This window comes from Nannobrachium achirus (genome assembly GCF_963921795.1).
Source record: "Nannobrachium achirus genome assembly, chromosome: 15".
Taxonomy (NCBI): Eukaryota; Metazoa; Chordata; class Actinopteri; order Myctophiformes; family Myctophidae; genus Nannobrachium; species Nannobrachium achirus.
In genome coordinates this window covers 22093122-22107458 of record NC_137822.1, presented here as the reverse complement: position 1 = coordinate 22107458, position 14337 = coordinate 22093122, and the positions used below count along the sequence as shown (strand labels likewise).

Sequence of the window (14337 nt, the reverse complement as noted above, 5' to 3'; positions counted from 1 at the left end):
TATAACTCATGTAATTGGCCCACTGGCTTGTCACTGAAGTGCTTCCCTGCCACCGAGCCATGTGACAGCTGGTGAACATCTCACTGTGTGTGTGTGTGTGTGTGTATGTTTCCTTGCTCCACAGAGCCACGTGACAGCTGGCGACCAGCTGGTCCACAGTGCCTTCCTGCAGAGCCTGGCCTCGCTGGCGGTGGGCTTGTCTCTGGACCGCCAGCTGTGCTGCTACCCGCTGCCCCCTCACCACACCGGCCCCGAGACCACCCTCTGCCCGCGGGAGTGGAGCTGGCTGGCCACCTACGCCACCACCGTCCGCAGTGCCGAGGCCTTCGCCAGGGGCTCCACCTTCCCCGAGTCCTTCAGCGTTCCCGAGTTCCAAGAGGCCGGCGCCGTGGAGGTCATCAGGCCGCTAGTGAGTTATGAGGCAGTGTTTCTCAAACATTCAAAGGTCTCCCCTCACGGGTTCATTTGGTTCCATTTGTACATTGACGGAGTTGAGACTTGTATGGGTCAATTTAGAATAGATCCCCCTAAAGGAACCCACAGAGTCCATGGAATCCACTGTTATGAGGTCTCCCCCTATGTGTGCGCTTACCTTTTTTGTGTGTGTGTAAACTAGTGAGTAAATGAAAAGCAGTTCAACGGTCATATTCTACTAAGCACTGGTTCCCAAACACTGGGTCTGGACCCATTTGTGGGTCGAGGACACATTTCTATGGGTCCCTTACATTTTGGTTTCCTACATTTTGTTTTTCATTATTATTTCAAAACATGCCAAATGGGCATATACTAATGACATCAGGGATCTCCATATATGGGCACAAAAGGAACACAGACAGATGTGTACAACGGATTCTCTGACACTAGGACTGAGATATATCGGTCGGATCGGCAGTGCGACATAGGTGTGAGGGCCTCTAGTTCTATAAAGTTTAAGTTGCTGGTCTGTGTGTTTGTCCATATATTATGCCCAAATATAGACATACTGTACTGACATCTTACAGTAGATGACTGACATCATGAACTAGCCTCAGTAGCCTGTGCAACGCTGGATACCGATAGCCGAACACGTGTACACAGTGTCGTCATAGACTGGCATCCAAGGACTTTGTGACTGAAACCCGAAGCTGACAGTGCGTTGCTTACTGTAAGTATATTAATCCTGTGTTTATGCTGTACATAATGTCACGTCATTTCACCCTTCTAGGATAATAGCAAGTGGAGTTTCAGGATGGATGAGCAGCTGATGTCATGGGCCACCACCAGACCTGAGGTAATACCCAGCTGTGCTGACACGATGTGACACAATGTGACTGACATGCCCTCGTTTGGTTTAGTTGCATATTGCAATATGGGGATTATTCACTCACGTGTTCCTGGCTTGATAAACACTGCTCTGTTCATTCAAGGACACTCTCCTTGGAACATCTATTCCAAATAATGCTTTTCAGTTACATTTACTAAAGTGACCTAACCCTCATGAACTATTACGTTTCTCCACTGCAAAAACCTGGATGTCAATTCAACTCTTTAAGGGTAGAATGGATAGAGAGCACAAACTTAAAGAATACTAAAGTAATCAGCATAACGTAACCACATAAACCTTAGCATCCCTATTGGACATTTGTTTAAAATAACACCTCACAGGTTTTGCAGCCTTTGGACTTAACTATTTATAGTTTGTTAATGGTCATGTGTTGTATTTTATGTTTCCCCAGGACTGGCAACAAGGGGGAAAGAGTGACGTGTATCTGTGGGGGAACGGGCGCTATGGACATATGACAGATACAGGCACCAACTTAATGGTGCCAACACTTGTCCCCTCTCTCTCCCAGACCAAACAGGTACAGTAGTTAGTACACCAGTGGTTCTCATTTTCTTTTTTTCTTTTCAAGGACCGCCAGTTTGAAAACAGGCCCTTTTTGTGTACTCTCAGAGTTACAGAACTTCTAAGGACCCATTTGCTTACTAACTATCAATCATTTACTGTAGCTGGGGGCCCCCTGGAAGCCACCAGCTCAGTGGACTTGTGGTTAGAGTGAGACTAGGAGGTCGGGGTTCAATCCCCAGTCGAGTCATAATAACAAAGGCTATAAAAAACGCTACCCAATGCCTCCCTGCTTGGCACTAAGCAGCATCAAGGATTGGATTGGGTCTAAGTTCCTGTGACATACTACTAGTGTCATGTCCAGGGGGTGTACTTGTACATAAAGCTGCCTCTTGCTAAGGAAACAGAATATAGGCTCCTGACATGTGCGCCACACGGCTACAGTACTTACTTTACTGTACCTCCTGAGGCCCCCTGAGGACCCCTGGGAGACCCCTGGCGGCACATTGAGAAGTGCAGTACACTATCTACAGACCAAAAACAAACAATATATATTTTTACATTTTTTTACATTTTTTTGTGCAATGGTTTTCAACCAGTGGTCTGGGGACCACCAGTGGTCCTTGAGAGGGCTCCAGTTGGTCCCCATTAAATGGATGGACCCATACGGGTCCATTCGGTTTCATTTGACTCTGTCTGAGAGGCTAAATCTCATCACATGGTCCATGGCTCCAAATTCCAAGTAAATAAAGGATCTTGATACTGTATGAAAAGGGTTGAAAATCACTGCTCTAGTGGCGTCCTACTTTCCTGTTCCTACATTTAGCCTTATCCAGATATTTAAAACGTTTTTGGAAGTGGCCCGTGTTGTCTATGTTGCTATTTATTCATACTATGTATTTGTTTGTGTTGTTTTGTCCTGTCAGGTGGTGTGTGGCCAGAACTGTACATTCTTGGTGCTGATCAATGGCACAGCGTTGGCTGTTGGAGAGGGTCAGTATGGAAGACTGGGCTTGGGGAACTCTGATGACCTGCACACGCCCACCGTCATCTCTGCCCTGCAAGGTTTAACTCATCACTCACTCCTTTTCAACACACTTCTGTTGCATCCAATATTGTTGCCGCATGGAAACCGTGTGCGTGTGTGTGCGCGCGCGTGTGTGTGTGCATGTGTGGAAGTGAAAATAGCCGCGAATCGATGCGTTGTGATTGTGAGCCTGTAGATCTTCTATTTTAACTAGTTTGGGTCCCGGGATAGACATAAATTTTGGTTCACAGGCTTAAAAGTTTGGGAACCACTGATCTATATGATGTCATCATCAACATGAGAGATCTATGGGGAAGCCACGCCATTATTAGAACTTGTCTTGTTTTAATTCAGCTGTTGGATATGAGAAATCATTACGCTTTGGATGTATTAATATTTGTTTGGCATCTGTTTTCATCTTCATTAAAAATAATCTATATGAACCCATTACCCTACTGACCTGACGTTGTGTGTGTTGCAGGTTACGTAGTGACGCAGCTGGTGACGTCGTGTGGTTCAGACGGTCACTCCATGGCCCTGACGGAGACGGGGGAGGTGTTCAGCTGGGGGGACGGAGACTTTGGGAAGCTGGGTCATGGCAACAGTGAGACGCAGAGGAGACCCAAGCAGATAGAGAGCCTGCAAGGAGAAGAGGTGGTTCAGGTAAACGCCAACTCTCCACCACCGCGCCCATATCAGATGCTGACTCGTCTCCTGCAAGAAATTACGCGTAATAGGGCATTCATCGAATATTCGAATATCAAAGTCACTATTCGTTGTTGTTCACCGAAGTCGAATATTTGCTTATTTTTTTTTATATTTTTTATTGTTTTGTGGATGATTTTGTTAATGCTCTATGGGGTTGTCAAACCTTTTTAGGCTGTGACCCCAAAATAAACATATTTGAACTGGGGACCCCCACCCTGACAAGCACTTGGAATTGTAGGTATTACATTTAATGTGACTCGGTTCCGCAGATAAATATTGTGAAAATAGCAGATCTACATGCTCACAACGCCTCGCAACGTTGTGAGCATGTAGATCGGCTATTTTCACAATGTTCGCCTCTTGCTTACTCAATATTTGACAGTTTGGCCAGTCCTGTCGAATATTCGACTATTCGAATACTTTGAGGTTGAATAATTAGAATACTAAAAATCACTATTCATGCCCTAATGCATAACCAAACAGCCCAGTGTTCTGTCAGAGCTTCACAGGACACCGTGTGTGTCTCTGTCTCTCTGTTCCCAGGTGTCTTGTGGCTTCAGGCACTCTGCCGTGGTGACAGCAGACGGTAAACTGTTTACCTTCGGCAGTGGTGACTCTGGCAGGCTAGGTCAAAGGTCAACATCCAACAAGATGCTTCCCGAAAGGGTGACCGCCCTCGAGGGATATCATGTGGGACAGGTCATCATCAACATATTTTTTATTCTAACATGTCGTGTGGATTATTTTATTTATGTTAAAAATAGGGTGGCCAGATTGCTTTTAATTACATATCGCCGCTGTTGGGGCGGAAACCTCGCACTGTAATCAAATGTAGTTATTATATAGTCACATGCTCTTGTTAATAATTTTCATTGATTAACTACCGTATTTATAAAACCCAGTTTCACTCATTTTATAAATTATTGTATAAAATTGTGTTAGAATAGAATAGAATTTTGAGACAGCTTAGACTTGTTTGACAGCAATCTCATCAGTATAGGTTGTTCGTTTAATGTGTATTTTTAACTCTGGTGACCCCCTAGGGTTCCCGGATCCCATGTTGAAGACCCCTGGTCTAGTGCATTAATTTATGAGATTAATAATGAAAAAGGTTTTGGCCCAACAACTATGTTATGTAAAACAAAAGGCTGGTCAGATTGCTTAATGTTCCTGTACCTACTGTACTGTACTGTACTGTAGGTGTCCTGTGGCCTCAACCACACATTGGTGCTCTCGTCTGATGGCATGACGGTGTGGGCGTTTGGGGACGGGGACTACGGCAAACTGGGCACAGGTTCCTACACCGCCAAGTGTTACCCCCAGGTATGTTACAGCTCCTAGTGCAGCGCTGTGAGCTTTTAGATCTGCTGTTTTTGAAAATCTTGAAAATCGCCTTGAATATTTTGACCCATTTCTATAAATTTCTTCTAAATCCTTCTTCTAAATCACTGGTACTCAAACTTTTTTATTTTCCGCAGACCCCCATCTCAAAATATGTTGACCCAGAAGCAAATATTTTAGTTACAAATGTTCGCTTTTAAAAAGATATATTCAAAGATTATTTTATTTTATTTTTTAATAAAATAAAATAATTCAGATTTCTCAAAAAATAGCAGATATACAAGCTCACAGCGCGGCACTTGGTGCCGCGCTGCAAGCTTGTATATCTGCTATTTTTTAATAGTTACAGCATAAAATAATGGTTAAAGTGGTTCTTTAACAAGTCTAAATAGGTTAAAGCTGCGATGCATCATTTTTATGCTCATAATCAGGATTCAAACTCGTCCAACGCTCTGCTGCTCACTTAGAGTCAGTGGTATGGGGGAGATTATTGTGCATATGAACTTCAGGCAAGACTACTTGTCAATGTAGTTGTCCTAATAGACATCAGGGTCTGAATTACTCAACGGAAGCGTAGGGAGACCACCTCCAACCACTGCTGATGAATTAGTTATTTAGGATTAAAAGATACTCTGACCATACATATTGGGCCAAATAACATCATATTCATTTAAGGATTGCAGCTTTAAAGGGACAAAAAATAGGATTTGTCTCTATAGATGTTGTTCTTCCCACTGAATTTGTAAAGTACTTACAAATGTCATTTTATTTTCAGAAAATCGAGCAACTGTGCAACAAGGGAATTTGGAAGGTCAGCTGTGGAACTCAGTTCTCTGTGGTTCTGGCCAACGATGGGCATGTTTACACCTTCGGACAAGGTACGCTATTATGGAAAGTGGTTCAAATCAAGTCGCGTGGGCTCCGTAATTGACGATGCTGGTGTCATGAAAAAGAGGAAAATCATGTGCGATTTATCTACCAGATATAATTGGTTGGGCTCTAATTTAAATGCTGTTTTCGGGTGCCTTTCTTGGCCAGGACTCTGAGAAAAAGATTTTGGATCTCAGAGGGCTTTTACCTGGTTAAAGCTACACTATGTAACTTACCTCTTCTACCCCGGATTTGAACCCGCTTTTCCGCGCAAGTGCTTTACCATTGAGCTGGAGCCTGTCTGCTTGTTCAGGGGATACATTGAACCTTTACCATCAGGTAAAAATTTGTGTCAGATCCTGTATCTAGGTGAGACATGACCTTTGATTTGCCTCAATAGAAGAGCAGGAAGACAAAATACAACCAGCCCATTTGTATTATCAGAAGCGGCGATTACGCAGGGCATTGTGGGCAAGTGCCCAGGGGCGCAATGGCACAAGGGGGCGCCAGGGGGCGCCAGAGGAGAGAGAAGCGCTGCATGCATTCTTCCCCTTGCCGCAATGCAAGATAATAGACCAATTATTTGTTTACTAACATTGAGACTGAATGCACAGCTGACTGTATCATGTAATCAATTCCCAACAGATCCCCAAACCTGTTGTTTTGGGGAGCACTGGTTATTCAACCTCCTCTTGTGTGCTAGTGAGGTGCTCCCATGGGAGCGCCCTTATCGAGACATATATACTTCATCATTGCGCAACGGTGTTCCACGTCAAGAGTAGCTGATATACAAACTCACATCGCGTCACCAATGCAACCCTTCTGAGCTTGGAGGTCTGCGGCTCTGCGCGCGACACCGTCGCAGGACGGAGCATAATTAGGCTTCATGGACTGCAGCTGGGCGAGCAGTAGACGCTCTGGTGATCCAGTGGATCGGGTGGGTGATCAAGAGGAGCGCTCCCTCTGTTCTGATGACGGTGAATAGAGGTGGGGTTTGAAGGACAACTGTTTTGAATCGCTATTATTGTTTACAATCAACAGAAACTAAGGATTATGTATTTCAAGTGTGAGAATTTACAGTAAAAATCCTAAGCATTCTTCCTCCACACTGGGAGAAAAACGGCATCTGAAAGTTTGATGGAATGCAAGTGCCATCCATTGCATCCTATGAGCGGTGGGGTTCATTCGGTGCCTACCTGCGTGCGCATGCTGGTTTTTAACAGTGTGACGTGGACCATTAAGGCAACTGATAATTAACCAGCTGAAAACCCTTGTCGGTAACACTTGGGGAGGCGTGTGGTCCGTGGGGGGGGGGGGGGAGGCGTGTGGTCCGTGGGGGGGGGGGGGGGCGCATCATAGGTACATTGCCCAGAGCGTCAGATGTCCCAGCCCCGGGCCTGTGTATTATGTTATATTGTATTATAACATACTCTACCATACAGATTGGACAAAATTGTATTCATTGGTTACACTGTGTAACCTTTTCAATTAAATAAAACCCACCAAATATGTCTTTTTGCAACTTGTCTAAGCACAATTTCTTTTGACACTCTCGCCAAAATGATACAGGCATTGGAAATCGGCAAAAAGACTACAAAAATGGATCTTATACAGTAGGACTTTAAACACTCAGCTATCATTGTGTTGTCCCTTCTCCCATTAGAGCGCCTGATCGGTCTGCCAGATTCCATGCTGAAGAATAAGATCCATCCTCAGGTGGTGCCCGCGCTGGAGGGTCTGTACATCGTGGACATTGCTGTGGGCTCTGAACACGTCCTGGTGCTCACTTCCACAGGAGATGTCTATGCCTGGGGCTGCAACAACGAGGGACAGGTGAGGAAACATCTTGACCCCTTCAACTGTATACTCTGATCAACATGAATATCAAATATCTAAATACTGAATCACACAACTTAAAAACTGTCTGGGGTGCTTACGAAAGCCAGAGTAGACATTAAAATCACCCCAAACATGTTTGAAAGTTAAATATCCATTTAAGTCCTATATACTTCGCCTTATGATGATATAGCCAAAGCAGACGATCTACATCGCGACATGGAGCTTGTTGATCTGCTATTTTCAAAACGTTGGGAATTTTTTAGATGCTTGGAACACTTTTAGTTTTGAACAAAACCTTTGCCTATATACAGTACATTAGTACATGCCCAAAAAAAGGGATGTCAGGTAGAAAGTGAAGGTAGCTCAGACACTGATCATTGTCAAAGGCAAGGTCTGGGAGTCAGAGTTTGTTTTTGAATAAACAACGGCTGTGACCTCAGGGTTTTGAATAATGTTTGGGACATCATGACCAGAGAGAGACAGCTCTGGCCTTGTGGCCACCAGGAAATCCCCTGAAAGGTACCCTCACAAAAAACATGCAGTAATCTTGGTCTCTATACTGCCTCCCCCTGGCCAGCCGGGGCACCTGAAGGAGGGGAAATTAACTGGTTGGTATAATGTGTTCCTTCCATGCGCCACGTCCAACTGGGGAATCTCTCCCCTGTCAGTGAAAAGAATGTTTCGTCTCAGGATCAAGGATTTTGGGGATATTTTGATTATCGCGATAATATCGTAAAATAGCAATTTCTTTGGTCACAATAATTGTGACAAACTTTCATATCGTCACAACTTTCATATCGTCACATCCTTTGTGTGTGTGTGTGTGTGTGTGTGTGTGTGTGTGTGTGTGTGTGTGTGTGTGTGTGTGTGTGTGTGTGTGTGTGTGTGTGTGTGTGTGTGTGTGTGTGTGTGTGTGTGTGTGTGTGTGTGTGTGTGTGTGTTCCAGCTGGGGTTAGGCCACTCCAACCCAATAAAGGAGCCCACCTTGGTGACCACGCTCCAGGGGAAAAACATCACGCAGATATCTGCAGGACGGTGCCACAGCTCAGCATGGACCACCCCCTCTACCTCCACTAAAGCCTCAGGTACGTCTCTCTCTCTCTCTCTCTCTCTTCATTTCATAAATTAAAATGGTACACAAAAATACATAAATTAATGTAATAATAAATACAAAAATCTAAGAAATTCCATAAATTAGAAGGAAAAAATTAAGAACTAGTTAAAATAGAAATATAAACTTCATAAACTTTTTCACTAGTTTGGGTAACAGGGACACATCAAATGTCTTCTTCTTTTGGGGTTTCGAGCTAAAGTGTTTTAGAGCCACTGCTGTCCAGCCTACACTGTCTGTGGTAATCTGATGTCTTCTCTCTTCTCCAGGCGGCTCTCTCAGTGTCCAGCTGGGTCTACCACAGTCCGTCCCTCCCCAGTACAACACTCTGAAAGACTGCGACCCCGATGCCCTCAACATGCGTCTCAGAGTGCTCTACCACTTCTCTGACCTCATGTACAAGTCCTGGAGACTCCTCAACCTGGACCCCAAGAGTCAGGTAAGAAGGACCAACTCCAGTATGAAAACCCTTAGTCTTTGGTTACGATCCGCACATTTTATGTCTCTTCCAAAGGAGAACAATTTATGGAGTACATCAAAGATGGCAGTGCCTTGAGTGTTCAATCCGAGGCAGGGTTGCTTAATTGACACTTTCAGCCAGTAGGTGTCCTGCCCGACACCAGGGTCTAAAATGTAATATAGTGGAATATTCCAACGTGGAATATTCTATGAATTTTCAAAGTTTTTTTTTTTTATATTAATTTTTATTTGATTTTATAAAAGACAATACAACAACAAGACATAACAAGACAACACACACCAGACTGGAGAGCATATACACGAGTGTAGTAACCTATCATACAAAAAGTACAAAAGTCTTTTGTAAATCTCTGAAAGCGTGGCAGGGAACTACATAAGTCGAAAAACAATGTTAGCAGTCAATTAGTTAAAATACTCTTCATGTTTTACTTGCTTTAAATAAGTTCCTGGATTGTAGCTTTAAAATCCATGTAATCCTTCACTCTCAATCTTTTTTTTCCTCCTCTGTGCCTCTCTGCATCTGTGCCCTTTGGTGTCCTCCCTCCCTGCAGGGGTCAGCATCGCGCTACAACTCGGGCCCAGCGGCCATCATCCAGGGCCCGCTGAGAGGGCTCCTCTCCCCCAAGGTCAACACTCTGCCTCTGGTGCGCTCCATCGGCAGGACCATGACCCAGGGCAAGACCTACGGCCCACAGATCACTGTCAAGAGGATCTCCAGCAGGTGATATGACAGGCCTGTTGGCAGGGAGTTTATGTCCTATAACACACTGGTTCCCAAACGCTGGGACGGGACTCAGGACCCATTTGTGGGTCGTGGACACATTTGTATGGGTCCCTTTTATTGTTTCTGTCCTACATTTTGTTTTTAATTATTATTATTTCAAAACATAAAAAAAAAAAAAAACAACATTCCCAAAAAAGCAAAAATGTACATGGAATAAAAAACAAATTCAATTATTTATTTATTTTTTTGTGTGAATTTGTCTGTTGTGCCTTTTGTGTATGTTTATAGTTCATAGTTTGTGCATTTGGAATAGTTTCATTGTTTGAGAATCTGGATTTAATGAAGAAATAATTGGAAAATCAACGAAATTGTGTAAATTAGAAAACAAATGGCAAGCTCACTGAGCTTGTAGATCTGCAGTTTTCACTAGTTTGGGTCTTACTATAATTTCTCTTTTGGGTCTTGAAGAATGTACTGTAGGTTACCACTGCTATAACACACCTTGTTTTTTGCCTCACTTACATAAAGACCATTTGTAGTTATTTGTATTATATTGTCTCCCTCTTTTTCCTTTTTCTTTAACCAGTATCAACCTGGTGCTCTTGTTTTGGGAATGTCATTATAGCCAAAACATTTCAAAAACAGTGATGGTGGTTAATATTCTTTATATAATTTATATTTACTGTACTTCAATCTCCCCCTTATCCTTGCTATGTTATTCCCTATTTTTCGTTGTTGTTTTTGTCCTATATCAATCCCTACTTTTAATGTAAGGTGCTTGGTATTTTTGTTTTATCGTACAAAATGTGCTATATAATATTTGATTTGGTCTTCAGTAGTAAGACATTTTGTAATAGGAACCTGCCGGTTTTGACAGATCCGATTGAAACAGAATAAAATCGTCATCTGCTTGACAACAATGGTCACGCTCTACATTGTCTTCCCTTCAACTTTCCACTAGGGGGCGCTCCAGCAAGCCCATCTTTGTGCAGATCGCCAAGCAGGTGGTCAACCTGAACCCTCAGGAGCTGCGGCTTCCCTCGCGGGCCTGGAAGGTGAAGCTCATTGGAGAGGGAGCCGACGACGCCGGAGGGGTCTTTGATGACACCATCACAGAGATGTGTCAGGTAATACAGGGTTCCCAGGGTCATGAGATTCCTGGAAATATTTTGAAATTAGAAAAATATTTTTCCAGTACTGGAAAAGTTTTGGAATTGATCAAGGGTCCTGGAAGGTCCTGGAAAAAATAGCTATGCATTGTCTTTGGTTATTGATTTTGTTGATACCTCTGAAATGACAAATTAAACATTGGCCAAATTGTCAAATATTAGAGGCAGAAATTGTGTAAATAGCAGATCTACATGCTCACAACGTTGCGAGGCGTTGTGAGCATGTAGATCTGCTATTTTCACAATAGAAACGTGTTCTACAAAATTCCTCAACTCTTAGTACTCGTTAGGGTGCCGGGTCCCCAGTTAAAACATGATTATTTCGGGGGTCACAGCCTGAAAAGGTTGAGAACCACTGGCATACACTACCTGTCTTTGGGCATTGCGCATAGGAGTAAGCGACTTGTTATTGAGCTGAATTATTGTTATGTAGTCCTGGAAATTGGGTTAAATATTCTGAAAAGGTTTTGGAAAAGTTTCAGAAATGAATTGGTAAAAATGTGTGGGAACCCTGGGTAATAGAGAAGGTCCACCACAGTAGTGTTGATTGTGTCGACTAAAACTATGACAAAAGAAAAGATGTTTGTCGACTACCTTATTTCACGGACGAAAACGAAATAATAACTAAGCTATGATGAGTAAAACTGAGACCATTGGTCCCCAGACCCCACTTTGAGAAACTTTTATTTTTATTTGTTTATTTATATTTATTTTCATTTTTCCAGGAGATCCAGTCTGGCGTAGTGGACCTTCTCATCCACACTCCAAACACCTTCACTGATGTGGGCAGCAACACAGACAGGTAGGTACACAGCTCTTTACTAAATGTATATTAAGGGCGAAAGGCGATCTCGCCCCAAAAGGGCAGAGGGCTTATCCTTCTGATTAGTAAAGAATCAATTGTTGCTGGAATGTGCCCCTTGGTTTCAAATGGTGAGAAAAAGATTCCAAGGCAGTCTTCTCAAAGCAAAAAAAGCTTTAACAAGACTAGTCTACTTCATCCATGAACAAAAACACACGCCTACATGTTTCAACCTCAAATGGCCTTCCTCAAGGCCCTCTTCAAGGTCTTCTTCTGGGACTCAGCAGGGCATTTGAGGCCAAAACATGTACAGGTAGGCTAGGCATGTGTTTTGTTTAATTAAAACTTTTGACATTGAGATCAATGCCTTGGAATCCTGTTATTTCTGTACTGTCTACAAAACACTGATCACACCAGCCTGTGCTGTGCATTCACCCCAAGCACAACAGGAACTAAAACATAGCTGCCTGATGAATGCAGCCATAAGATGATATAAATAGACTCACCTCTAATATGTTTTCTATTTTGTCCGCACGCGTTGCCAGGCAGTTAGTGCGGTATGCTATGTATTCCCGTAGGAATTTTTTGCCAAAATTGATTTTTTTGCTGTTTTGGCTTCTATAGGGACCAAACTATCAGAAAATGACGGGGGTCAAATTTTCAGACCCCTCCCTCATTTCCTGGGGGCGGGTCACTTCAGTTTTGGCCCTTTTTGGCCTTGTTTTCCCAATTTCCCATAGGATTTTTTTGCCCAAATTGATTTTTTTGCTTTTTTGGCTTCTATAGGGACCAAACTATCAGAGAATGACGGGGGTCATATTTTCAGACCCCTCCCTCCAGGGCCGTTTTTAGCTATAGGCGGACTAGGCGGTCGCCTAGAGCGCCAGCCTAGAGGGGGCGCCGAGGGGGCGCCGAAATGGAGGGAGTGGACCCAAACCAGCCCAAAACCGACCCAAAACCGACTAAATTCACGGCAAAACACGCTAAAGCGCGCGCGGGAGTGGGGGGGCGCATTCGAGAGAGCTCGCCTAGAGCGCCGATTAGGCGCGCTACGGCCCTGCCTCCCTCCTTTCCTGGGGGCGGGTCACTTCAGTTTTGGCCCTTTTTGGCCTTGTTTTCCCAATTTCCCAAAGGATTTTTTTGCCAAAATAGATTTTTTTGCTGTTTTGGCTTCTATAGGGACCAAACTATCAGAAAATGATGGGGGTTAAATTTTCAGACCCCTCCCTCATTTCCTGGAGGCAGGTCACTTCAGTTTTGTCCCTATTCAGCTATGTTTTCCCAATTTCCCAGAGGAGTTTTCTGCAAAAAAATGATGTGTTTGCTGTTTTGGCTTCTATAGGGACCAAACTATCAGAAAATGATGGGGGTCAAATTTTCAGACCCCTCCCTCATTTCCTGGGGGGCGGGTCACTTCGGTTTTGGTCCTATTCGGCTATGTTTTCCCAATCTCCCATAGGATTGTTTTGCTAAAATATATTTTTTCATTTGTTGTTTTGGCTTCTATAGGGACCAAACTATCACAAAATGACAGGGTTCCAATTTTCAGACCCCTCCCTCATATCCTGGGGGGAGTACTTTACAGTACTTTATACACAACTTCACAGCATATTCTGAGGCTATTCAATAGTTTAGGTAGGAACAGTTCAAGTGAGGAGGATGGGGTAGCATTTATGATCACTGTTATCTATGTCCTCCCTTAACAGTTTGGCTGCTCTTGGTAGCCAAACACGTTCACAGACGAGATAAGGTTTCCATGGTAACCCGCATCTCAGACGCTTGCTACGGGTGCTGGTGAAAGAAAAAACTGCATACGTCATGACGCAACGCAGCCAGAAGCAACCGAGAGCGGCCATTATCCATTGACTCCTATTCTATACTGAAACATAAAAACGGCTTTATCTCGAAATAAGGTGCAAATAACGCAGAGGAGGCCGAGATCAGCTTGTCTTCACGGCGACACTATGCCGTGATGGTCGGCCCCGGTTAGGATTTTAGTTTTCGCGACCGTTTGTAAACAAACAGATCTCCTTCCTGGATCGTCAGTGTACACCCACGTGCACACGCACGGAGCTTCCGGGGCTCTTCAAAATAAAGCGCAAGTGAATGGTGGCGTCCTGAGTGTTAAGGCTCATTCCCACTGGGCCAGATAAACAGATACAAAAATATCTTTCTCCATTCAAGTGGATGGTAAGATACAGATAAAAGAAAATATCTGTCACAGATATTTTTTTATCTGTGTCTTACCATCCACTTGAATGGAGAAAGATATTTCTTTATCTGTTAATCTGGCCCAGTGAGAATGGGCCTTTATACTGTTGGCAAAGTCTCCAGTCCAGTGCCATAGCACTTGCAGAGACTGACTATCCCTTGCAACCTGCTTTGCACCCACATGTGATGAGCTCAAGTATTGCCTTTGGAGCAGGGAGGGCAAGACACCT

General features: G+C 43.7%; 1 protein-coding gene across 1 annotated transcript in view; it reads left to right on the top strand.

Moving 5' to 3' along the window:
- LOC308299697 (putative E3 ubiquitin-protein ligase HERC1) overlaps positions 1–14337 on the top strand; it is a gene marked incomplete at its 5' end in the record, with an annotated part of 98762 nt that overhangs the window by 77428 nt on the left and 6997 nt on the right. Inside the window, 14 exons of the mRNA XM_080743487.1 lie at positions 125–409; positions 1205–1270; positions 1716–1841; positions 2752–2890; positions 3334–3515; positions 4104–4259; positions 4761–4883; positions 5677–5779; positions 7435–7604; positions 8557–8695; positions 8991–9160; positions 9753–9922; positions 10887–11052; positions 11820–11896. Of these exons, the coding sequence (XP_080599613.1) occupies positions 125–409; positions 1205–1270; positions 1716–1841; positions 2752–2890; positions 3334–3515; positions 4104–4259; positions 4761–4883; positions 5677–5779; positions 7435–7604; positions 8557–8695; positions 8991–9160; positions 9753–9922; positions 10887–11052; positions 11820–11896 (2072 nt within the window). The remainder of the gene's footprint in view (positions 1–124; positions 410–1204; positions 1271–1715; positions 1842–2751; positions 2891–3333; positions 3516–4103; positions 4260–4760; positions 4884–5676; positions 5780–7434; positions 7605–8556; positions 8696–8990; positions 9161–9752; positions 9923–10886; positions 11053–11819; positions 11897–14337) is intronic.